Source organism: Mesoplodon mirus (assembly GCF_964341445.2).
Source record: "Mesoplodon mirus genome assembly, chromosome: 4".
Classification (NCBI taxonomy): domain Eukaryota; kingdom Metazoa; phylum Chordata; class Mammalia; order Artiodactyla; family Ziphiidae; genus Mesoplodon; species Mesoplodon mirus.
In genome coordinates, this window is record NC_138979.1 from 25,933,376 (window position 1) to 25,960,668 (window position 27,293).

At 37.8% G+C, this 27,293-nt stretch overlaps 1 protein-coding gene across 1 annotated transcript in view; it reads right to left on the reverse strand.

The window, feature by feature from the left end:
* NET1 (neuroepithelial cell transforming 1) overlaps nt 1–27,293 on the reverse strand; it is a 54,822-nt gene that overhangs the window by 22,594 nt on the left and 4,935 nt on the right. The window contains exons 2-3 of the mRNA XM_082617072.1: nt 16,532–16,598; nt 11,900–11,959 (exon numbers count right to left, since the gene is read on the reverse strand). Coding sequence (XP_082473198.1) covers nt 11,900–11,959; nt 16,532–16,598 — 127 coding nt within the window. The remainder of the gene's footprint in view (nt 1–11,899; nt 11,960–16,531; nt 16,599–27,293) is intronic.

Genomic DNA, 27,293 nt, shown 5'->3' on the forward strand with positions numbered 1-27,293 from the left:
TGATTAAGTTTAAGGATAAACAGCTCTGGATTAATGGCTTTTTAGAGCATTATCAGGAAAAATTGTTTTATATTTAATTTTTATATTTTAGGTTAAGAGGAAACATTTTGATATACCTTTGGTTTCTCTTAACTTTTATCACCTGTGCCAGCAGTTGGCTTTATTTTCTGGACTTTTGTCACAGAGAAACAATGTTTTATTATTTTACAGGGCAACCAGTAGAGATCACAAGTTATATCAAAATGCAAAGTGAAGGGCGGTAAGGTAGCCTTATTCATAAGTTAAGTCACCAGCTTTTGTGTGCCAGCTAGCTTCAAACTTTTCAAATCTGTGCCCCATGAAAATAACCAATTACCTGTCATAGTTATTAAGGAATAAAATACATAATTTAGTATTATGTTTAATCTAAAATTGCAGAGTACAGCAATACTCAAAATATAACACTTCAATAGGCTATTTAACTTTTAAGAAAATGAGATCCCCAAGTCTGAACGTTGAGGAAAAAAAACGAACCATTCATATATTTCAAAAGATTTCTTCTGAAGTGTTTTGGTTTGTTTTTTGATCATTGACTATCAGAGTTAAAGAACTTCAGTCATAAAAATATGGCTCAGTATTACTCATCCCAGTATTATTTCACATTAATAAAGTAAACAGTCTCTTTTGACTCTTCCTATCAGAAGAAAAAGGCAAGGTTATGGCTGCTAAGAAACAGAGCTGAGAAACACCTTTGGAAAACAAATACTGTGTTCTTTTTAAAATGAATAAACTTATACATACTGCAGTAGTAAAACAACCTGATAAAAGATAGTGCTGAAATTTTACTTAGAGACAAATTTGATAAGCAATCACAGCTTCATAGCCAATGATGCATCACATGATAATTCAATTAACATTAATATTAAATTCTTCATATAAGATATCCTAAGTCAAAATACATAACACAATGCTGTTGCATCCTTACCCAAATCCAAGGTCTTATTTCATTTATTTGACCAATATTACTTATCTTTCACTCATCAAACAGATGGCTATGAAATACAGAGGTCAATAAAGTGAATGATTTTCAGCAACAGGCATTAAATGATCATACGAACTGATTACATTTAGCTTATTACATACTAACTATTGTACTTAGATGAAAGCCCACGCAAAAAACAGGGGTTGGGGAGTTGACAGAGTATCTATTTTTGGGGGGAGGATAAGTTTAAGAATGCCATACTCTAACTCAGTATAAGTAAGAATCACCTGGACATCTTAAAAACAAACAAACAAAAAACCCAACAAATTCCCTCCTCCCCAGATGTTCCTAGGTCCCAGTGTCACCCACCCTCATTCCTTACCCCATCACCCCACTTTCACATAGTCTGGGATAAGGCCCAGCAGCACATTTCTTCCCCTAAAAGCTCCCAGGTGACTCTGACCTGCCGCCAGGGTTGGGCACCTCTGTTTTAGCCGGTCATTATTTTCAAGGTATAAATACAGCTTAATGCTACTGTGAACTTCATTGCTAACTTCTTTCCTCCTCATGGAATCCTAACTTGCTCCTTCCCCATTCACTTATCCCTACCAAGGGGCATATAGGAGAAGTAGCCACCCTAGGCGGGTGGGGGCATGAAATACACAAAGAGGGGTAAGACTCTGGGAAGGGCTCCTGGAGATAATGCCTGAATAGCAGATAAAGAGGCATAAGCCAGGTAAAGAAAGGGAATGAGGATGTGCAAAGGAAAGGGAATAGGAAGTATGATACGAAAAATTCTGGAGTAGGGAAGCTCATCATAAAGGGGTTTATATGTTAAGTGAAAGATTTGATTTTTACCTTTAAAGCAATAAACAGCTTCTGAAAGAACTCAAGCAAGGTACTAAAAAGACCAAGTTGTGGAGAAAGATCAATATGGCACCATAAAGAGGCTACAGGCAGGGAGGCCAGTTACAAACCCCTAGAAGCAACTGGATAAAAAGTTCTGAACATCAGGACTGTGATCTGGCTTAAGGATTCAGACTAGGAGTCATCAGTTTTAGACAGCAGCATCTACTGAGTGAATGAGTTCTCTGAGAAGGATTAACTAAGAAGAAAAGATTGATAAAGATGGAAGCTTAGGAATGCTGTTTTCATTTCCACAGCCATTACTCCAATTCAAGGCCTCTAGACTATACCAGACCATTACTAACCTATACCAGACCATTACTAACCTATACTTTCTATACAGATGGAAAGACTATACTTCAGAAAATCATTTCAAGAATCCAGAACGTTGTTTCTGTTGATTTTCATGGGAGATCAATAAATTCTTCAGCCTATCATTTATAGCCTTCAACTAAGTGGCCAATTAACCTTCTGTACTTCATTTCTTAGTTCTCCTATATTTCTTTGACTCTTTCCACATCATTTGTTCATCATTATTTAATTCTTGGTACTTGTAGATGCCCCTTCTCTATCTGGGCTGGTCTTCCCAAGTTTACGTTTGCTTTCATAAAAACCCAACTCCAAACCAAGACCTCTAAAATATCTTCTATTACTCTCATTCCTCCTTCTAATACCAACTGGTACTTCTGCACAGTCTATTGTAATCTATGCAGGTATGATTTTGTCAGAGGTTCTTGTTTCCTGTTTGTATATAATCTTATCTCTAAGGTCCAGTATGGTGCTTGGAACATTGTGGGTGCTCCATGAATGTTTGTGGAATTTAAAAAAAAAAAAAAAAAAAGAGGGCTTCCCTGGTGGTGCAGTGGTTAAGAATCCGCCTGCCAATGCAGGGGACATGGGTTCGAGCCCTGGTCTGGGAAGATCCCACAGGCTGCGGAGCAACTAAGCCCATGCGCCACAACTACTGATCCTGCACTCTAGAGCCTGTGAGCCACAACTACTGAGCCTGCATGCTGCAACTACTGAAGCCCACGTGCCTAACTAAAGCCTGTGCTCCGCAACAAGAGGAGACACTGCAATAAGAAGCCCGCATACTGCAACGAAGAGTTGCCCCTGCTCACCGCAACTAGAGAAAGCCCATGCACAGCAACAAAGACCCAGTGCAGCCAAAAATAAATAAATAAAAATAAATTTATAAAAATAAAATAAAATAAATAAAATTAAATTTAAAAAAGGAATAAAAGAAAGAATTTAGACCGACCCCAGTGAAATTTTGAGTATACAAAGATGATACTCAGTAAATAATTATTTCAAATTCATTCTTTCCTTATTGTAGTCGTACATGAATCCTTAGCTTTGGAAGAAACAGAGGCTGCATATCACTGCATCATTCTCTTTGCAGATGGGCATGTGTTTAATGTAACCAAAATTTTATAAGGATTTCTTTCTTTCTTTTTTTTTTTTTTTTTGCGGTATGCGGGCCTCTCACTGCTGTGGCCTCTCCCGCTGCGGAGCACAGGCTCCGGACGCGCAGCCTCAGCGGCCACGGCTCACGGGCCCAGTCACTCCGCGGCATGTGGGATCTTCCCGGACCGGGGCACGAACCCGCGTCCCCTGCATCGGCAGGCGGACTCCCAACCACTGCGCCACCGGGGAAGCCCAGGATTTCTTTCTTGAATATAATTACTCAATTTAAGGAAGTTAACAATAGTACGTGCAAAGGTACAAGGACTGCCCTAAAATGTACTAAACTTTGAAGGACAATAGAAGCCTATCTTTGCCTAGTTGATGAGTATTAGTTCATAATATAATATCTACCCTAAAAATTATAGTAACTCAAATAATTCCAGTAAATTCAATGTCAATAAAATCTGCTAAAATTACATTAGGTTTAGAAGAATGCTGAATTTGCCTTTCACCACACTGGGAACAAAATAACATGAGGCAGAATTCTGGGAATAAGGCGGTGGCAGTGGCATAGTTTTACAACTTTTCCAAATCCTTCCATAAAGACATGTAGAACAAGCACAGCAAAACCAAAACCCAAAGTCAATATGCACAGCACTCTGTAACAAGATACACATCTCCATGAATCCAAAAATACATGTTAACATGGATAAACTAACAACAACTCTAAGACCTATATGGTATTGGATGAGAAAGCAGAGAAAAATAACAAAGCATCTGTCAGATCTGAGTAGAGAAGAATCCCCAAAACTATTAACAGCTCCTCACTGCAGAGTGAGGCAAGCCATTCTGAGAATAGCAACTGAAACTGGAAAGGGTTTTATATACTCAAGGGTGACAGTAAGGAGCTTGTGACTAGAACACCTGAGCGTAATGGACTTCCAAAGCTCATTCCAGGACAAAGCCCTACACCATGGAGCAAGTTCTGGGAAGAGGTTTCAAATACAAACACAGTAGAGAAGAGCTGACAGATACAGGAAAGAAAAAGTTCAGATAAAAGTTGAGGAGAAAAACAGATCCTGGAGAACTCAGAAAGTATATCTATATATTTATCATTTCTTTCTTTTTTTTGGCCAGACTGTGCAGCTTGTGGGATCTCAGTTCCCCAACCAGGGATTGAACCTGGGCCCTGGGCAGTGAAAGTGCAGAGCCCTAACAGAAGAGGAATTTTTAGAGTCATGAAGCTCTCCTGACTCATTCCTTCTTTCTAAAACTATTTTCACATAACAATGACCAAGAAAAAGAATCATAGTCAAATCCAATACAAAGTTTTTATATTAAAAAAAGATATAGGGGAAAAAACATCCCTACAAAAAATAAAGGCATTGGGGCTTCCCTGGTGGCGCAGTGGTTAAGAATCCAACTACCAATGCAGGGGACACAGGTTCGAGCCCTGGGCCAGGAAGATCCCACATGCTGCAGAGCAACTAAGCCAGTGTGCCACAACTACTGAGCCTGTGCTCTAGAGCCCGTGAGCCACAACTACTGAAGCCCACGTGCCACAACTACTGAAGCCTGCGCACCTAGACCCTGTGCTCCGCAACAAGAGAAGCCACCGTAGTGAGAAGCCTACGCGTTGCAACGAGGAGTGGCCCCTGCTCACTGCAACTAGAGAAAGCCCGCGCACAGCAATGAAGACCCAACGCAGCCAAAAAAAAATTTTTAAAAATAAATAAATAAAGGCATGGTAGAAAAACATACTCACAAAAACTATAATATTCCAAAACTAACTATGAAGGAACATAAATCAGAATTAGAAAGGCAATAAAATTAAGGAAAGAATGAGGCAGAAAATACCAAAACTTGAAACCAGACAAAAAGGATGCCCGAATGCTTTTTCATTAGATTATCTCATTTTCTAGGGCTGTGTACCTTTTGCTTGATTCACTATTTGCTATTAAGTTTTTTTTTGTTACAACTCTGTAAGGGTAGATGTTAACTCTGTAGGGACTGATAGCAATGTAAATATATTTGGTAGGCAGACATGTAGATGAGGCTATTAATCTATTTTGTATCAAATTTAGCGATTGTACTCCACCATTCCTTCTTTCAGTGATTAGAATACTTCAGTGTTTCCTATAGTCCTTTGACCAGCTTTACCATTCTGTTGGCTTACTCATCAATACATTAATTCACTAATCTTTGACAGGTCTTCACTCTTTAAAGAAAAAGAAAAGTCAGATAGAGTGACTACCATAGCAAAACAGAAAACCCAATATACATCAAAAATGAGAGTGCTTCCCCCACACCTTTTGTTGGTCAGATGGAGGCAAACTGAACAGCTTTGAGACCCACATGGTTTCAGCATTTGTGCACAGAGAAGCAAAGGGAAGGCAACTGGACTTGTCTGATGGCCCCGAGAATAGGGGAACCCCCACAGTGGTGCACTGCGAACAGTGGCCTAAACTGGGAAGGATTCCAAGGATCAAAGCCTCACGCCACGGGCAAGAGCACTTCCAAGTAACAAGGTTTATTGGTGTTGGAGCAGTCTGGGCCACAGAAACTCTTGAAACTAACACTGCACTGAGAAAAACTTCTAGGAATAGGATCCAAATTGAGCAGAACAGGGTAACAGAAGCAAAGACAAGAAACAGTCCAGATAAAAGAGAAAGGGAGCAGAAACGAAAGATTTCAGAAAACATGAGGCCATAGTTTTTTTTAAAATAGATCTTTATGGGAGTATAGTTGCTTCACAGTACTGTGTTAGTTTCTGTTGCACAACAAAGCAAATCAGCCATATGTATACACGTCCCCATATCCCCTCTCTCTTGAGCCTCCCTCCCATCCTCGCTATCCCACCCCTCTACGTCATTGCAAAGCACGGAGCCAATCTCCCTGTGCTAATGCTGCTGCTTCCCACCAGCCAACTATTTTACATTCGGTAGTGTATATATGTCCATGCTACTCTCACTTCGTCCCAGCTTCGTCCCCCCACCCCATGTCCTCAAGTCCATTCTCTGTCTACCTCTTTATTCCTGCCTTGCAACTAGGTTCATCAGTACCATTTTTTTTTTAGATTCCATATATATGCATTAGCATATGGTATTTGTTTTCTCTTTCTGACTTACTTCACTCTGTATGACAGACTCTAGGTCCATCCAACTCACTACAAATAACTCAATTTCATTTCTTTTTATGGCTGAGTAATATTCCACTGTATATATGTGCCACATCTTCCTTATCCATTCAACTGTCAATGGACACTTAGGTTGCTTCCTTGTCCTGGCTATTATAGTGTTGCACTGAACACTGTGGTACATGCTTCTTTTTGAATTATGGTTTTCTCAGGGTATATGCCCAGTAGTGGTATTGCTGGTCATATGGTAGTTCTATTTTTAGTTTTCTAAGGACAAAGGAGGCAAGAACATACAATGGAGAAAAGACAGCCTCTTCAATAAGTGGTGCTGGGAAAACTGGGCAGCTACATGTAAAAGAATGAAATTAGAACACTACCTAACACCATACACAACAATAAACTCCAAATGGATTAAAGACTTAAATGTAAGACCAGAAACTGTAAAACGCTTAAGAGGAAAAACACCCTTTGACATAAACCACAGCAACATCTTTTCTGACCCACCTCCTAGAGTAACGGAAATAAAAAGAAAAACAAACAAATGGGACTTAATTAAACTTAAAAGCTTTTGCACAGCAAAGGAAACCATAAGACAAAGAGGCCATACTTTTAAAAATCACTTTGTGAAAACAACACAAGAGGGGCTCTAGAGTCATGAAGCTGAAAACAGGCTACCATGGCCCACTCCTCTCACCTAAAAATACAGGAAAGGAAAACTTAATGTACTTCATAAAAGAATCATGAAACCCATTTAAAACTACTATAAGAAAACAAAATGTGGAGTAGAATAATGTCTTTGTAGTCTAAAATAAATGAAAATTATAGAAGCTATGAAAGAACATAAAGTTCAGAAATTAGGTAAGTGGAGAAAGGAGGATTTGAAATGAGGTGATAGAAGGAAAGAATTAAAAATAAAATTATTTCAGAATAAAAAAAACCAATGACTAATGCATTAAGAGAAAAATAAGGTAAAAAAGGAAGATGAATTTAAAAATAAAAAAAGACAAAAAAATGTTTTGAAAGAAAGTGATAAAAAGATACAAAAAGAAGACCCAACCTAAGTATAAAGGGCAGGGAGGAGAGGCAAAAACAATAGAATAGAAAAAATAACAAAAACTATAATTCAAAAAAAAAATGCTCCTAAAACAAAAGATGACTTGAAACTATACACTTATTATAACTTTTCAACAGTGGCACTTTATACCAGAAAACAATGGAGTAAAATATTTAATATATTCAAGGAAAAAAAATATGAGCCTTAGATTTCATATTCATCCAAACTAACCTTCAAGTATAAAGGCTGCAAACAAACTGATATGAACATTCAATAACTCAGGGAATACTGCTCCCATGAACACTTCCTCTGAATTTACTCAACTCTAGAGCAGGGTCAGCAAACTTTTTCTGTAAAAAAAAAAAAACAGTAAATACTTTAGCCTTTGCAGGTCACATGGTCTCTGTCACAACTACTCAACTTCTGCCACTGTAGTGTTTTTAAAAGCAGCCATAAACAATATGTAAATAAATGGGCAGGTCAGATATGGCTTGTGGGCCACAGTTTGCTGACCCTTGTGCTAAAGAATGAGCTTCAGAAAACCAAAAATCTAAAAAGGTATAGATATAAGGACTGGTGCTGATCATTAAATATATATTTACCTGTAGAACTAAGTCTAAATGGTGGTTATCAGGGTACACAGCATAGTTTATAATGGCTCAATGTGCTGACCCTGGAGATACAGCAAAACTATTTTTTAAAAAATGGAGAATGATAAGTGTACATGAAAAGTAAAATAAACACTTATTACTTTAAATATATTAACTTAGAATAAAGAGAGATTACTTCAGTCAGAGGGGAGGAGAGGAGGGAGAAGAGGTGCTAGTTAATTAAAACAATGCTCACAGGAATGAACAAATCTACAATAGACAAAAAGAGGGAAGTGAAGGCATCAGACAAAGATAACCAATAGAACAAATAGATGGATCTTCCTAAATACTGAAAGATCTAACAAAGCTAAAACATACAAGTAAAACAAAAAGGAGAGAATAAAACAGAACACATAAGGAAAGATAACATGCTATTGTTTACCCAAGAAAGTGGGATATACAAACATATGCAATTACTTATAATTTTAAAAAGTGGAAGTATAAACCATGAAATTAATAAAAGGAAAAAAAACCATTTTGTATAGAAGAAAGAAGTAGGGTAGAAGAGCCAGGGATAGAAATAAGAATCTTGTAGAACTGACTTTGAAATTCTACACAATTTTGTTACATGGTTATAAGAAAAATTAAATTTAAAAAGCAGTAATTCTTAAAAATTGCAAATAAAGTGAGTTGGCATAATTACACATAGAAAAGAACTAGTTCAATAATTTTAAAACACAAAATTTATATATCATCACTATAACTTATATATAAAAACGAAAAATGTGAAACAAAATTTTTTCAGTAATTTTATCATTTGTAGTAATGTGGTAGTAATTTGTAATAATGTAGATTTGTCTTTGAACCAAGGGTAAATCAAGTGAGTAATTATGTCAGTGTCCCACAGAAACCAGATTTTCAGTGCAGATGAAAGAGATCTAGACAGTAAGATTAATGAGATTAAGTAAAAGATCCTTTAGAGTTGAATTTAAAATATCAGTATAAACTCATAATTTATTTTATCTTAAAAATTATATATATATATTTAGCTCTGTCCATTAAGAAGGCCTAAAAACAATGATCAACTGCTAGCAACAAGTGTTCAAAATGCCCAGATTTTAGCCTCTAAAATCAGGGCATTTAGAAATGACTGATTCCAGGTATGGAGCAGGAAAAAAAGAAATGTACAAGTTGGCTTGGAATAACCTGTCATCCAGGAAGAAAAGGAGGCCATTTAGCCTCTAGATATAAGGTGAGGGTCATGTCAAAAGGACATAGGGAATCAAAACGTTGTACACCTTAAATTTATACAATGTTATATGTCAATTATATCTTAATAAAGCTGGGGAAAAAGGACATAGGAGCCCTCCTGAGGCAGCACCCAGAGGCCAAAGATGGGAAAATTTGAGCATAGTTAAGAGTAATAACTAAAATGGATCAAAACACAAAAAATGTGTTCATATCCATGAGTTCATAATAATATTAAAAAGAAAAATCATTAGTTACTGTTAGAGCATTTTAATGAATAAAACTCATTATTCTTGAAAACTGATAAACAAAAAAGGAATCAAGCACTTGTCCTACCTTTATTATAAATCAGTACCTTTGAGTAACTAAGGCTGATGAGGGGAATTTTCTCTTTACAGAAGTATTCCAGTTAATAAACAAAGGACTGACAAAGGCACAATATACCCACTTTGCAACCTCCAATGAATAAATGGATCTAGGCAATGATAATTAATGTTGGGAACATCACAAAAAGACATTACATACCTTCTGAGGGAAGTACATAATAGCCCCAAACACTCTCTAGATCTAACTACCAATTTATCAGAAATACAGAGAAAAAAGGAACACAGGAATGATACCATGGGGATGCAGTCACAACTCTTCAGGCTGTGGAAAGCTCCCCAGGAAAAAAGACATGGTTCCCTCAACAACAACAAAAATTTGCAAGAAAACAAAGAGCTAAAGAGGAAACCTATTATTAAAAGGTACTAAAGAGATATAATCAATCTCACTGTATGGACCTTATATGAATTACAATTCAAACAGACAAAATGAACAAAAACAAAACAAAACATGTTTAAGACCATCAAGGAAAGTGAGAACAATGAATCTGATGATACAGATGAAATGATACAATGTCTAGGATTTGCTTCAAAATAATCCAGGGGAGGGTAGGTGAGTGGATAGATGATTTGAGACTGATCTGATGGTATATTAATTATTGCTGAAGCTGGGGTGAAAAAAAGGAGGATTGTCTTTAAGTAGATCTGACCATGGATTTTACTGTAGCAAACTCTTATTTCTGCGTATGATTTCATTTGAAGCATACCTAAAAATACTCAGGGTTGCCATTCACACCTTTTTCTTTCTTTGAAAACAAGATTTTAAAAATGTAACTAAAACTGTTTTGCAAAAAGCCTAACACTTAAAACACATAATTCTTCTGTAAAGACATGTACACATACCCACAAAATCTGGATTGCCAGATTTGCTAAAATGTTGATGGGCAGACTTATAAAATTTTAATTTTTAGAAAACACCTTGTCTTTAAAAAGAAGCAGGGACTTCCCTGGTGGTGCAGTGGATAAGAATCTGCCTGCCAATGTAGGGGACCCAGGTTGGATCCCTGGTCTGGGAAGATCCCACATGCCATGGAGCAACTAAGCCTGTGCGCCAAAACTACTGAGCCTGCGCTCTACAGCCCATGAGCCACAACTACTGAGCCCGCGTGCCCATGACTATTGAAGCCCGTGAGCCTAGAACCTGTGCTCCGCGACAAGAGAAGCCACCGCAAGGAGAAGCCTGCACAACACAATGAAGAGTAGCCCCCGGCTCACCGCAACTAGAGAAAGCCTGCGTGCAGCAACGAAAACCCAACACAGCCAAAAATAAATAAAAAATTAAATCTTAAAAAAAAATAAAATTTCTAACCCTTTAAAAAAGAAAATAAAAATAAAAAGCAGCAGCTGCCATCATTAAACATGATGTCAAACATTTTTTTTTTAAATCTTACTTTAAAAATGTATAACTTTTCCATAACAATCTTTTTAAAAAGGTTCCTTAAAACCAAGATGGTTCTGTAAAACTTGCCTACTGACAAAAATAAAATAAGTAATTTCAAAGATACCAGAGTTTTGGACTTAACTACAATTTTACAGAAAAGGATTATTTTTTGGGGGGGGCAGTTTTTAAAAATTATTATTACATTTTTCTTATTCTTTAAAAAAATTTTATTTGAGTATAATCGATTTACAATACATTATTAAATATAATTATTTACATAATTAAATAATTAAAAATAATTATTACAATTATTAAAAATAATTATTTTTAAGTTTGCACTGGGTTTTAGTTTATCATAGATCACACATTGGAAACCCCTGGGCTACATTTGGCTCGTAGACAAATTGTTTGGCTTGCGTGGTTTTTTAGAAAAAATTTGATCCAACATTTAAAATTTAGGAGATTTCACACAAAACCCCAGATTTGGGGGCTAGAGCACAGGAGCAGCTACCTCTCTTGAGGAGAGGCATGGTGCCCTTCTGTTCACCACAGTCCCCCACCTACTCCTTTCTCTGCATAGACTACAGAACAGGCCTGGTCTCCTTAGGCATGTGAGTCTGTGTTCACTATTATTTTGAGGGAGGTTTTCTACTTGTTCTTAACAAAGAAGTAGAACAGAAAAAGGAGGATCTGTAACAGCCAATACTATTCAGTTTTGCACTTAAAAAATGCAAAATGCAAAAATCCCAGCATTCATTATTTTTACAGCACAGAAATAAAATGCTATCTGCACACTCTTAAATGCTTTTCCTTGCCAGAGCAGTAAGGCTTACCTTCAGATCAAGGCTGCTAAGGCTTATGACATCATCATCTTTTGCTCTTCGTTTTCTTTTCTATAAAAAAGAAAAAATTTTATTCTTATATAGAAGGCATGCATGTTACTCCATTAAACAAAGACCACATACAACTAGAAAAATCAGTTTTAAAAAGTGAAGTCTTGGGCTTCCCTGGTGGCACAGTGGTTGAGGGTCCACCTGCCGATGCAGGGGACGCGGGTTTGTGCCCTGGTCCGGGAGGGTCGCGTGCCACGGAGTGGCTGGGCCTGTGGGCCGTGGCCGCTGGGCCTGCACGTCCGGAGCCTGTGCTCCGCAACGGGAGAGGCCACAGTGGTGAGAGGCCCGCGTACCGCAAAAAAAAAAAAAAGTGAAGTCTTAGGCTGTATTCATAAGAAAATTATTTTTATGAGGGATGCCCATAAATTATCGCTAGCACATACTATATACTTTCTAAAAAGTCCCCTATGACTAAATCATCCCTTGCTGTGAAGTGATTCCACCCTATTAAAAAACTTACTTATCTAAAGTTTTTCAGAACAGAACTCTTATGTAAGTCAAGTCTATACTTGTTAGAGAAAAAGTAAAATATGTTTTATATATAAAGATAATAAATCTCTTAAAAAAGGAACACATATTATTTATCCTATGGGGGGGTTGATTTCACTAGGAAAAAAATATCCTTTTCTCATGGTCCAAGTAATTAAGATTTGTTGCCTGAAGCAGGATTTATCAGGTGGAAAATGAACATGCATGTACCGGGAGTACCTTCCTGTTATCATTCATCACCTTCATTCAGCCCTACTGGTGCCAGTAGTGACAAAACTGTGTACATAGCTTTAAGTTCTGGCCCTTAATCAATACTGAAAAAGAATCCTTAAGTAACGTTTCTTCTCTTAAGCCTCAAAATAGCTTTTCAGATTACTTGTGATACAGCCTAGCTCTTGTAAACTCTCAAAACTGACAAGCCAGGGCTCCCTTCCAGGACCTGGCCCCACCCTGAGGAGAAACTGTTGAGAGCAGAATGGGGGCAACTGAGAAAAGGAAAGATAAAGTCCAGATAGAAGTGGGGGAAATATACGGAGCCTGGAAGTCTCAGAAGCAAGCCCCATGAAAACAACAAAAGAGGGAACTCTATGAAGTTAGAAAAGCTATCTGCACCAAGCCTCTTTGTAAAAGTTCAGGAAAAAAATGAACAGAAAATTCCCCAAGTCAAATTCTACACAAAATAACTGTAAGAAAAAAGAGAGAGTAAGGGGCAGAATATCATCCCTACAGGGAATGAAGTCACCTCAAAAGGAAATGCTCAAAGAAGCAGAGCAAACCTATAAAATACTATTTCAAATTTAGCTAAAAAGACATTAAGAAAATGATACAAGACATGGAAGAACAATATAAATCAGGACTGGGAAAAAATTAAAAATGAGGTGACAGAACTCAAGAAATCTCTACTGATTCTAAGGTTATATCCAGAAGATGCAGCAAAGTATGAATAATATGATCCTAATTTTGAAAAGCAAACTAAACAAAAATCCTGCTTATGTGTATCTTATCTGTGAGGTTGCGTATTTGTAAATAATTCTATGAGCAAAATATAGAGGGATACATACAGTGTTGCTGACATGGGTTAGCGTGGAACTGGGGGAATGGAAGGACTTACATGGGGAGAAGAGAGGAAAGGGGGAGGAAACTGCCAAGCAAAAAGAAGATTGTACTGAGGGAAAAAAAGCATGTACAGGATCATACTTATGTATTTATATAAAATCTATACATGTGTGGGCATATGTATAAAGAAATTTAACAGATTTTAAAACATTCTACCGTATTTTCTTTTAACTATTTTAAAGTTTCATTTTTCATATTTGTATATTCAACCCATCTAGAATTTATTTTTGTATGTATGTGGTACTAAGGTAATTTGGCCAACTGTCCCCACCCCTAACATCATTTGCTGAGAGCACCATTCTTTCATAACGCCTGTGATACAATAAGTTCTCATAAGTCGGTTTCTGGGTTCTCTATTTCATTCCAATGGTCTATTTATCTACACTTGCACCCATATTATGCTGTGTAATTTCTGTACCTTTGGAGTGAGTCTTAATAGCTTATACGCTCAGTCATAATGCTCCCTGATGGGTACACTACTTTCCCTGTCCTGGGCCTTCTATTTCTCTGCATGAATTGGGATCTATTACATTCTAATGAGATTTCTATCAGAACAGCATTGCCTTTATGAATTAATTTGGGAAGAATGTACATTTTTATGCTGTTGAGCCTTTCCTTGCATGAAATGGTATATCTGTCCATTTCATTAGGTGTCCTATGTTCTTTATTAATGCTTTCCAGTTTTCCCCATAAAATTGTCACACGTCTTTTCATAGATTTATTCCTAGTCTAAAATTTTTTTATTTCAATAAAAGCATCTTTAAAAATTACATTGGTTGGGCTTCCCTGGTGGCGCAATGGTTGAGAATCTGCCTGCCAATGCAGGGGACACGGGTTCAAGCCCTGGTCTGGGAAGATCCCACATGCTGCGGAGCAACTAGGCCCGTGAGCCACAACTACTGAGCCTGCGCGTCTGGAGCCCGTGCTCCGCAACAAGAGAGGCCGTGATAGTGAGAGACCCGCACACCGTGATGAAGAGTGGCCCCCGCTTGCCACTACTAGAGAAAGCCCTCACACAGAAACAAAGACCCAACGCAGCCAAAAATAAATAAATAAATTTTAAAAATTACATTTGTTTATTACTAATATACATACATGCTATTGATTTCTTTTTATAACTTCTATAAACTTGCTCAAACTCTTATTAGTCCTAATAGTTGCTATTAATATTCTCTTGGATATTTTATGTAGACAATCATATTGTCTCTCAGTAATGAAATCAGACTGTCTCTTCCCTTCTAATTTGTGTACCACTTGTTTTCCTGTCCTACTGTGTTGGCTAAGAGCGCTAGTACAATGCTGAATAAATATTATGACAGCATGCTTTTTTCTAAATTTAAAGGGACTGCCGCTCTCATTTTATCATTATGTATGTTGTTTGTGGTAGGTCTCAGGCTAAGGAAGTTCTATTCTATCCCTGGTTTGCCAAGAATTTTATCATGATTGGGTGTTGATTTTATTTTTTCCACTCTTACTTGTCCTCCTCTTTTCTTTGATTTACTCTATTGTTCTTTTTCTCACCTCTTGAATGCTTAATTTTTATTCTTTTCCCTTCTTAAACTATGTATTTAAAAAGTTATAAATCTCCCTCTAAGTATTCCTTAATCACATTCCAAAACTTTTAATACATGAACCGTTAGATATTTCTTTTGTCATGGAGACCCGTACAAAAGTGCTTTCCCAAGTGAGATGCAACTATCCCAGACGATATGCATGGTATCTTTCCTGGAGTACAGGAGGAAAATGTTAGAACTTCATTTTTATGTATTTCTTAATCCTTAAAAAATAAGCTTTACTAAAATTTAATACACAGATGATGAGCTCATCATCAACCACATTTAAAAATGTGAGTTAAAGATAATGGCAATCTTATCAAATCCATTTTAGAAGTCAGCCCCAAACTGAAATTATCCCAACTATTTGAAATATACATTTATGTCCACTATCATTAATCTCACCCTAAGTGGGTACTGAGCTTTGAGATATTAGCTAATAAAGTTGCTACATACCTAAAAATTATAAATAAATATATCAGGGGTAATGCTCAAAATATTTTTGCTGATAGGCTTGCAAAATCAAATTTGGAGACACTTCTCTACTAGTTTTTCTGTTTAAGTTTAGCTTCTTCAACTAGTAAGGGAACGGGACCAAGATGAAAAAAGTTTGAAAGGAAAATGTGGAACTGCATTAAAAACAGGAGACTCTTACCATGAATGCTTTACTGACCACTTAATGTATGTAAATGCTATTATTCACAGAAATCTCGAACAGGAGTCCCCAACAGAAAAACAAATTAAATACAAATGAAATGGCACATCATCAATACATGCACACATAGGTAAAGTTTGGCAAACTAGAGGCAGAATCGTTTTTGCTATTTCCCCCAAATAAGAAGAGCATAAGAATCATGTTCTATTTGTACATACTTTATTTATATGAGTATTGTGAAGTAATGAGTATTTAATTATAAAACCACCCAATTTTCTGGTGTCACTTCGCACAAGATTAGATGCCTCTGTAAAGTTTCATTCTAAAAATAATGGAGTCCCTCTATACTAAGATGACTAATAAAAGAAATGATTCATTCATTATATATATTATCTACAAGCATTTTTATATTTTTCAACCAAGAAAAAAGCTGTTAGAGTGTGTGCATAAAAATAGCCTCATGTTTCATTAATATAGTCTCTTAATTTTAACATGGGTAGGGATGAGAGAAAGAATTGCATAGAGTTAAAGATGAATAGATCTGATACTTTTCAAAATATATTTTATATTTAATTGAAATAAAAATTTCTTTCAGTTTGTTAGCAGAAAAGAATTAAATTAGGCTGCCAAAGATGGTGATAGAAACTCTGTACTTCAAGGTTTTCAGAGAAGTACAGACAACTGAGCTGTACACCAGACTGAAACACAACCCAGGAATTAACTAATGTCTTGAAATAAAAAACCTAGGTGTCTACTCACCAAAGTGAAGTCCCAATGGGGGCCAGGTGTTAAAAATGTGAAGGAGCTACCTCTCTGAAGGGAATATCTGTTAACAGAAAATTCAAACAATAAATACACTGAGAGTAACTTCAGTAAAATAAAGCACAAGACAGATAAAAAGCTATCTTCTTCATAGTTTCAAAACTGTTCAAAGTAGCCTTATTAGTCATTCAATTGTAGAAATAAGAGGAAGGATATGTAAAAAAAAAACCCCACAAAAAGTAAAAAATCAGGGTATAAGTTCTGGTCACTTTCAGAAACTTTACAAAAATGAAAGGACCTATATAAAATTAGTGAACAGATTAAGAGTACTTAAAGAAAATAATTCAAAACAAATAGAGTTTATTCTAGGAACATACACATGGCTCAATAATATGAAATATATTTATACAATATACTGCACTAATAGGTTAAATAAAAAACAGTAAATGATGCAAAAAATTACTTGATAAAATTCAGCATTCATGCTTACTATTTTAAAAATAAGAATAAAAGAATACTCTTTTTTTTTTTTTTTTTTTTTTTTTTGTGATACGCGGGCCTCTCACTGTTGTGGCCTCTCCCGTTGCGGAGCACAGGCTCCGGACGGCGCAGGCCCAGCGGCCATGGCTCACGGGCCCAACCACTCCGCGGCATGTGGGATCTTCCCAGACCGGGGCACGAACCCGTGTCCCCTGCATCGGCAGGCGGACTCTCAACCACTGCGCCACCAGGGAAGCCCTAAAAGAATACTCTTAACATAATAAAACCTAAATGCATTTATTTTGTATTTCATGTTTATATCTCTTCCATGTACTGATTTAAAAAAATTATGATTTAATAAACCAAACAAAAAGCTTTGAATAACTATATCTGAGACAAGGGTCTCAAGTAAGATTAAAATTTGACTAGGATTTTGTTCTTTACTACTAAGTTACACATTTTTATTCTGTGTCATCTTGTCATTCAATGTAAAGAAACAAAAGAATCCTTATGACAAAAATCTGTCTTCACCTTTATAAAATATAAACCTTTATGTTTATAAAACATGTAGAAAATCACAAAACATAGCTAGCATAGGAAATAAATTTTATAAACTATACTTATGAGAAAAGCAAAGGCTATTTATTCAGAGCTTGCTACGGCAAGGGAGATGGCCACCATCACTTACATAAGGCAGGCTGAGTAATGAGAAAGCTTTACAGTGGAAAACAGGGAAGGCTTCAGGTGTACCCTGACTGGCAGGGGGAAGCTGTAGGCAGGCTAACTAGGACTAGGGCATCCTATGTGATTTACTGGGTGCAGATTTGATTTGCTCTAGTTGGTTTTAAGTTGGAAGCAAGGACAAAAATTAGGGAAGCTGGCAGTTACTGATCAAGTCCTGGCCATCTGGGGCCGATTATTACAGAAGTTACTGCACTTAGCTTCCTGCGTTGTCAGGCCATTGTCCACTTGTATATTCTGTCTCTCACCCTTGACCCTCATAAGGGGTCTATAAGTTACAGAAAACCACAGATGGCTGTTATTTCTACAAATAGTTAGAAGCTTAAATCAAACACAGGGGCTTTTATACTTTTCTAAGCTAAATATAAAGCAGAAGTTTATTTGACAAGGAACACAAGTGAAAATGGCTACAAGGAGAAAGAGGATAGCAAAATGGCTTCAAAGAAGAATTAATATTAACTAATACTAAAGCTGAATCAAAGAGAAATAGCAATTAGCAAAGCATACAAGAGGGCTTTCCTGGTGGCACAGTGGTTGAGAGTCCGCCTGCCGATGCAGGGGACACGGGTTCATGCCCCGGTCCGGGAAGATCCCACATGCCGCGGAGCAGCTGGGCCCGTGGGCCACGGCCGCTGGGCCTGCGCGTCTGGAGCCTGTGCTCCGCAACGGGAGAGGCCACAACAGTGAGAGGCCCGCGTACTGCAAAAAAAAAAAAAAAAAAAAAAAAAGCAAGCATACAAGAGCCAGGAAGGCTCTGTGGGGAAAGGGAATAGTACGTGTTAAGGGGGAGTCAAATGAATTATATTCAGGAAACGGCAAGTAGTTCCTTATGTTTGAGTATCAAAGAAATAAAAAAGGGCTAGATCATGATAAAAGGCCTCACATACAATCCTTAAAGAGTATGGACTTGATCTTCAATATGTACGGCAACTGTCAGCAATTGAGTTCTAAGAAACAAGAAGGCTGGATTGGAGGAAGGCCACACTGGTCAGGTAGACAAGTTAAGAGGCAGTTCCAATATTGCTTACAACAGATAGTAAGGGGCAGAGGGACAGCAGCAAGGTGAGAGAGGAAAAGCAGACCAGAGAGAGGGCTCAATGGCATCACTGGATGGAGAATTCTCCTTTTCCTCCCTAGGCCTGTTCAGTTACTATTAAGGTTCCTGACATAGCGAAATAGGATGACACTAATAATAATTAGAAACAGATGTACAAAGATCTTAAGATATTTAAAGCAATCATTTCCTGAATAATTACTTGGAGCTCAAATAAATTTTTGAGGGCCTCTTTAGTGGAGCAGAATAACCTAAGGAACTGATGATTTCTTGCCGCTGCAGAAAAGTCAAGCAACAATGAAGAAAATAGCATGATTTTTGATAAAACACTAAGACATCAGCAATAAATTATAATTCATATGACTAAAGAATACACGGGGGGCTTCCCTGGTGGCACAATGGTTGAGAATCTGCCTGCCAGTGCAGGGGACACGGGTTCGAGCCCTGGTCCGGGAAGATACCACATGCCGCAGAGCAACTAAGCCCGTGTGCCACAACTACTGAGCCTGCGCTCTAGAGCCCACGTGCCACAACTATTGAAGCCTGCGTGCCTAGAGCCTGTGCTCCGCAACAAGAGAAGCCACCGCAATGAGAAGCCCGCGCACTACAACGAAGAGCAGCCCCGGCTCGCCGCAACTCGAGAAGAGCCCGCACACAGCAACGAAGACCCAACGCAGCCAAAATTAAAAATAAATAAATAAATAAGTCAGAAAAAAAGAATACATGGATATAGTATTATAGTATACATAGATAATATCAATAATATTATAGGCAAATGCCAAAAGATTACAGGGAAAACAGGACCTTCATACCTTATGAGTCCATAGAGCACACTTTTTAAACAACACTGCTCTAGGTAAGTGCTATCACATACTACACAGTTAAAAAGAGCCACCAGTAGGGACTGGGTTGAGAAGCAACAATTATGATTTTTCAGATTATTTTTAATGTAATAAAATATTCATTACAAAGTGGTAATCACAGTGGCACTTAAAACAGTCAATAAACACTTCCTTTCAGGTATAAGACAAGTATTAAGGAGAACACAAAACCAAAGCTATTCATTTCTTTATTCCCTAGAATTGTCCATACTGACCTCAGAATGAATTTGATGTTTGAAAGCTGGAAAGAATTAGCTGTTCGGAATTTTAAGCAGGTCAACAAACTGGAAAAATATTTCCAATCAGATGGCAAGATTCTTTCCAGCACCAGTTGTAATCAGCTTTACAGTAATGCTATTTTTTCCTATTTCAATAACAAGTACCTATTTATTTTGAAAACTCATGTAAAACAGGAACCCAAAAAACAAATTGTGCCCTGAAAGCATGTGAGTCAGTGCCAGCTTTCAAAAATCTCGGAAAGATATATAGTCATTTTTTTCACAGGGGTCAGACTCAAAATGTAACACAGCTATTTTAAATCCTTGTGGGAAAAATTTTTGATTTCATAAAACATTAAAAATGGCCTTTCTAGAAGGTACCCAGTACAGTCCATTTAAAAGGGAGCTCAAAGGCTGAAATAAGAAGTGACAGTTCTTCATCTTTTCAAGAATTTTTGTCCAATCCCCTTTCTTCATATATCCAAATAATTATAACATTTAAAGCATAAAGTAAACTAATACCTAAAGGAACTAGCTTGGTATATTAATTGTGTTTCCTATTAATCCCACTGTGATTATTCCTTGGCCTCTAACACATTTCCTTTTGTATCATTTGCTGTGTTTTCAAACTCTTATTTTTACACTAAACTAAATTTAGTCTAAACAAAGCGTAATTAAAATGGCAAAGTTGATGTTCAAAAGAAAATCATCCTGTTATTTCATTCTTAAACCAAATTGTATTTTCAGAGATTATGACTTGTGTCACTGCCCTCCTCTATCATGGCAGGTAATTAAGAGCTGAATTGGATTTATAATGGCAGATTTATAAATGGCAAAATTTTCATAAAGTGGACCAGACAATATAAGTGACTATTCTAATTAAAAAGGAAAATAAACCACAAAAATATAAAGATACTGGCTTATATTAAGATAGTTATTTAAGGTTTTACAATGAAAATAACCAAAATGAGTAAGCAAAGTAATATTTTTTAAAAAGCAAGCAAGGGCTTCCCTAGTGGCGCAGTGGTTGAGAGTCCGCCTGCCGATGCAGGGGACACGGGTTCGTGCCCCGGTCCGGGAGGTTCCCACATGCTGTGGAGCGGCTGGGCTCATGAGCCATGGCCGCTGAGCCTGCGCGTCCGGAGCCTGTGCTCCGCATCGGGAGAGGCCACAACAGTGAGAGGCCCGCGTACCGCAAAAAAATAAATAAAATAAGATAAAAAGCAAGCAAAATAGAAGGGCTAATGATAGGAGTATAGCAGAGTAGGTCATTGAAATTAGCAAAAAAGAAGACTTGAGGCATAGGGGCATTTGAAATATGACAAAGTATAATTGAAAAGTTTTTGGGATGCCTCCAGATCTGTTAAGAAAAATTACTTCCTATGTGAAAACAAGAAAGAACACAGTATTACTGATATGCAGCTGTTGGGTGCAACTCAAACACATTTCTCAGCCTGATTACAAACAACTATACATAACTCACAGATAGCTAAATTAAAAATGTAATCTGTAAATGCCAAGGGTACCATGAATGCATCAATCTTATAGAATGAATGGTGTAACTATTCTTTATAGATAACATTTGTTGGTATTTGGGGTGCTGAACTACTCAGGGTCTCAAGTGCTTTGCAAATTAGACAAACAATGACAAAATTCACTTATTTGGGTCTAATATCTGAGGAAGCTGACATCTCCTACTGTTTTGACTGCTTAGCATCTTAAGGGATGGTCTCCTCTCCACTTCGGAAAGAGTCTGGTGGAGCTGATAATCATGTAGACTATCTCCTCTACCACACTGGGGTTTTCTCACCTGTATCTGAGAGTCCCAAATAACAGATACATCTTGAACATCCCTAGTCCAGAACACAGCTGAGCATCTAGAAACCAGCATGCACACACACATTCCAGACATCACAATGTCCTACACTAAAGCTCAAGACTATCATTCAACGCCTTTGCGTTACGAATTTCTAATATACTTATCAGGTTGCCTTGCCCACAGCATCAGATTCAGGAGAGAGGGTACAGGGGATAATGCCAGCAGCAAGTAATAGTGAGGGAAGAGAAAAATATCTAAAAGCTACTTTGTTAAAAATCTAGTAGCCTTTGGAAAACAGTTTGGCAATTCCTTAAAAAGTTAAACATAAGCTTACCATATGACTCAGCAATTCCAGTTCTAGGAATCTACCCAAGAGAAATGAAAACGTATGTCCACACAAAGACTTGTATGTAAATGTTCACAGCAGCATTATCCATAATAGTGAAAACTGGAAACAATTCAAATCTCCAGCAACTGGTAAATGGAGTAACAAAGTGTGGAATATCCATTTCATATTATGGAATACTATTTAGCAGTAAAATGGAATGAAATACTGATACATGTCATAATATGGACAAACTGCAAAACATGCAAATGCAAAAGATTATATATTGTATAATTCTATTTATATGAGATGTCCAGAAATAGACATTTGTAGACATGGAAAGCAGATTAGTGGCTGCCTAGGTCTGGGGGTAGGAGCAAGGACAAACTGCAAACAAACCTGAGGGAGTATTTGGGATGATGAATGTTCTAACAGTGAACTGTGTCTATAAATTTACTAATCATCACTGAATTGCACACTTACAATGGGTGAATGTTATGATACGCAAATTATATCTCAATAAAACTGTTAAAAAGTACAGTCATTTCAATGTGGGAGGAAATAGCCTTAGGAGCTAGTGGGGGCATCCTTTTATTTTCAGCAACTCTTAATATAAATAGTAATAATAATGACAATCCGGGATTATCAAGGATTGGCTCAATTTGTGTTTATATGCCCTAATTTAGTTTTTTTAATGTTTTGAAAAATAGTCCACCCAAGAAGTTAAATTCCCTTAAAGGCAACAGGAGGGCCTCCCTGGTGGTGCAGTGGTTGAGAGTCTGCCTGCCGATGCAGGGGACATGGGTTCGTGCCCCGGTCTGGGAAGATCCCACGTGCCGTGGAGCGGCTAGGTCCGTGAGCCATGGCCACTGAGCCTGCGCTCCGCAACGGGAGATGCCACAACAGAGAGAGGCCTGCGTACCGCAAAAAAAAAAAAAAAAAAAAGGCAACAGGAATCTTCAGCTCTAAGTTAACAGAACAGCTAGCTTGGCTTAAGAATATACCTTTAACCCTGGATGTCCATTCTACAAATTCATCAGTTTCACTAGGACAACAAAAGTCAAAGATCTAGCATTGGTGGCTTCCCTGGTGGCGCAGTGGTTGAGAGTCCGCCTGCTGATGCAGGGGACACGGGTTCGTGCCCCGGTCTGGGAAGATCCCACATGCCGCGGAGCGGCTGGGCCCGTGAGCCATGGCTGCTGGGCCTGCGCGTCCGGAGCCTGTGCTCCGCAACAGGAGAGGCTACAACAGTGAGAGGCCCACGTACCACAGAAAAAAAAAAAAAAAAAAGAGATCTAGCATTGTGCTGTTACCAACTATACTGTACCACCTCTACAAAAACTGACAACAGAGCTAATTGCTAAATATTCCTTGATAGAGGGTAAGTAAGTTATAGCTCTAGTGCTTCCTGCAGAAAACGAAAATAATGACACAAGATTTCTGGAGTATTTGCTGTGTCTAGGTACTATCCTAATGTTTTACTTGAATCATCTACCATAATTTTCACAACCTTATGAGACAGATACTATATGAAGTGAGATTTAAAGAGATTAATCACAGCCTTATGAGATAGATACTACTAATGAGCTAGACACTATGAAGTGAGACTTAACAGAGATTAAGGCCTCAAGAGCAAGAGTTTGAACCCAAGGAGTCTGACTGTAAAGCCTAAACTCTTTAAACACTAATGTTTTATTTGGCTGTGGGTCACAGTCTCAAAGAGTGTACATTCCCAGAGAAAATAATTAGCTGAGTCAAAGCTGGGGCTAGAACAAACTCAGTGTCAGGAAAACTGGGCCAGAAAAGCAAGCCGCCTTCTGAGCTATGGGACGCGTGGTGGGGCCTAGGGCTGCCTGAGGACAAGACCCTGGTCTATTACTACCCAGAACAAAAAGAGAGGGACGGTGGCGCAGGGGCTAAGACTCCATGCTCCCAATGCAGGGGGCCTGGGTTCGATCCCTGGTCAGGGAACTAGATCCCACATGAATGCCACAACTAAGGAGCCCACCTGCTGCAACAAAGACCCAGTACAAATTAATTAATTAATTAAATGAAATAAAATAATAACTAAATAAAAATTTTAGAAAACAAAGAGAGAGGGACAGAAGAGGAAAAAGGAGCAAGAGGCCTGCCACATAAGAGGCAGCCGCACAGAAAGCTTACACCCCAGTGGATTCCAGATGTCTCCACTCTTTTCTCCCTAATTATCTTGCCCCTGCCATATCCTATAGTAGTCATCACACACATTATGTTCAAAAAAAATTTTTTACCTCAGTGTGAAGCAATCCCCCGTATCAATATTTAGCAGAGGCAAATCAGCTTAATAATCCGTTATTTAACTTAGTACAGATTTAAAACAGTAAGCCATCTCTCCTAGGCTCTGCACATCCTAGCCATTTCTACTCCCTGCTCATTCTCTAGTCTAGCCAGTTTCTTGCCTGGATGGCTGGGATTAATAATTAGCAACGGATGTGGCTGGAAATGAGCTCCAACCACGTGGGTAGGTTGACTAAAGGGCAGGCCCTGTAAACAGTAATATGCATGCAAATGTGTACACACACACACACACACACACACACACACACACACACGCTGCCTAGTTTCACTTTGAATTCCTGACCACAAATTTTAAGTGATCCTCAGTTCTGCTCAGCAATGCTATCAGACTTCCCTTGTCATTTCCTCACCTACCCTCTGAAATAACTATTTCAAACCTTTCTCTCTTTACTCTTCCAATACTCCTTCCCCACCCCCACCTCACTAACAGCTTTGACTCTGCACCTTATTATATTATATCCCACATATTTACACTGTCCGGTCTACCAACCATAGGCCTTTTCTTCTCTCTTGTTATAGTGGATAAGCTCTATTATTTAAGGCCAAGCCCTCCACTTGTACACTGGGTCATATCCTTGGTTCTCTACTCTTAAAAGCAGCCAGAGACAAAGAATAAGAATTAGATATTAAATATAAATGAATCAAGTGTAACAATACAAATTCCAGGGGAATATCCCTTCTGAATAAGGGAAAATGGCCAGTGTAATAAGGTTGTCTTGAGGAAAAGCAATTGTGTGATCAATCAGGTTGTCAACCAAATTAGCTTTGCAGAGAACAATATTTTTACTTCAGAGAATGACTAACAGATAAACTGTCATTCGGACTTGAGTATTTTGCAGACATTTATCTATAATGAAGTATTGCTGCTGCCAATGATAAAAATTTGAGCTTTCAAATGAAAATTAGAATTGTTTGAAAACTGTACCCATCACTATGAGTCTGGCATCCTCCCAATACTTAAAAGCTTTCACATGAGATTGGTGGTACTATTAATAATTGTGATTTTCTGGGCCTCCCTGGTGGCGCAGTGGTTGAGAGTCCGCCTGCCGATGCAGGGGATACGGGTTCGTGCCCCGGTCTGGGAGGATCCCATATGCCGCGGAGCGGCTGGGCCCGTGAGCCATGGCCGCTGGGCCTGCGCATCCGGAGCCTGTGCTCCGCAACGGGGAAGGCCACAACAGTGAGAGGCCCGCATACCGCAAAAAGAAAAAAAAAAAAAAAAAAAATAATTGTGATTTTCTGATAGCATGTAACAGTATGTATCAACCTTTAGAAGATCTGCTTAACTCCCTGTGCCAATATTTTCCAAATGAAAAATGCATAATGTCACAAAATCAAGGATGGGTAAAATAGATCTATTCAAAGTTTTAACAGACCAATGGATTTTAATGTAACAGAATGAAAAGTTCATTGCTATGGTTTCAGATTCTAAATTGCAGCCACCTGTTAAGAAACTACCACTTGTCAAGCTCTGGTGTATTATCAAAGAATATCCTCAACTATGTGAAAAGCCTATTAAAGTACCCATGCCTTACTGAACTGAAAATCTATGTCAGGGCAGATTTCCTTTATCTACTAATATACTTCATTCTTTATATACTTCAACTTTATACACTGCAACACATTATATACAAGGCGATAAAGAATCCAGCCCTCCTCTGTTAAGCTAGATTATCAGTGACGTCAAACTTATAGAACTGCTACCCTAGAGGAAACCTGCACAGATACACAGAGGAAATGTACCAAAAACAACAACAAAAAAAGAAACTAAAAACCAAATATACTGTATACAATATACCAAATAAACTCCATCTGAATTATGAAGAGATTTTAAAAACTATTATAGCTAATGATATTTCATTGTATAAAAGTATAATGTATTTAATTTTCTCATTTTTTCTAAACTTTTTACTATAAAAATGTGTTGTGATATACTTCCTTGTACATACATCTACATATGCTATGCAACTGCTTTCTTAAGATCAATCCCTATAATTGCTTGGTTTAAATATACACCTTATTAAAATGTTGTTTTATCTACCAGATTTCGCTCCAATATACATGCAGTGAGAGTACCAGAAGGAAAGGAGAGAAAGGAGCAGAGAAAAATATTTGAAGAAATAACGGAGCAGCGGAGCGGTGAGAGGAGGCAGAGGAGGGAGCCCTCGAGGGAGCGTCTGCCTGGCACCGTCCCCCTCGCCACAATGCCCGAGCTGCCATCATGGCTGCCGCTGGAGGAGGAGCAGAACATGGCTCTACATTCAATACTTTGCAATAAACAATAATGGAAAAGAATCTGAAAAAGAATATATATGTATATATGTATAACTGAATCATTTTGCTGTATACCAGAAACTAACACAACTTGTAAATCAACTATACTTCAATTAAAAAAAAAAGACAACCCACAGAATAGGAGAACCTATCTACCTGCAAACAATGTATCTGGTAAGGGACTTGTATCCAGAATAAAGAGTTCTTATATCTTAATAATAAAAAATATAAATAACCCAATTTTAAAAATGGGCAAAGGATGGCTCACTAAAATTGGCCACATGATTCTATTCATGTGAAATGTCCAGAAGAGGGAAATTCATAGAGATAAAGTAGATTAGAGGTTGGGGTAAAGCAAGAAAGGAGTGTTGGGGAGGGGGATGAATAACTAAAGGGTACGGGTTTTCATTCTGAGGTGAAGAAAATGTTCTAAAATTGCCTGGTGATGGTTGCACACGTCTGTGAATCTATAGGACAACAATGAATTATACACCTCAAATGGGTGAAACTACAGTATGTGAACACTGTTTTTAAAAAAGGTGATATTTTCCTTTTCCTGTATGTTTTTTGTCTTTCAAATTAGTGTACAGTGAGTTTGTCTAGAAAAAGTTTTAATATTTACCTTGTCAT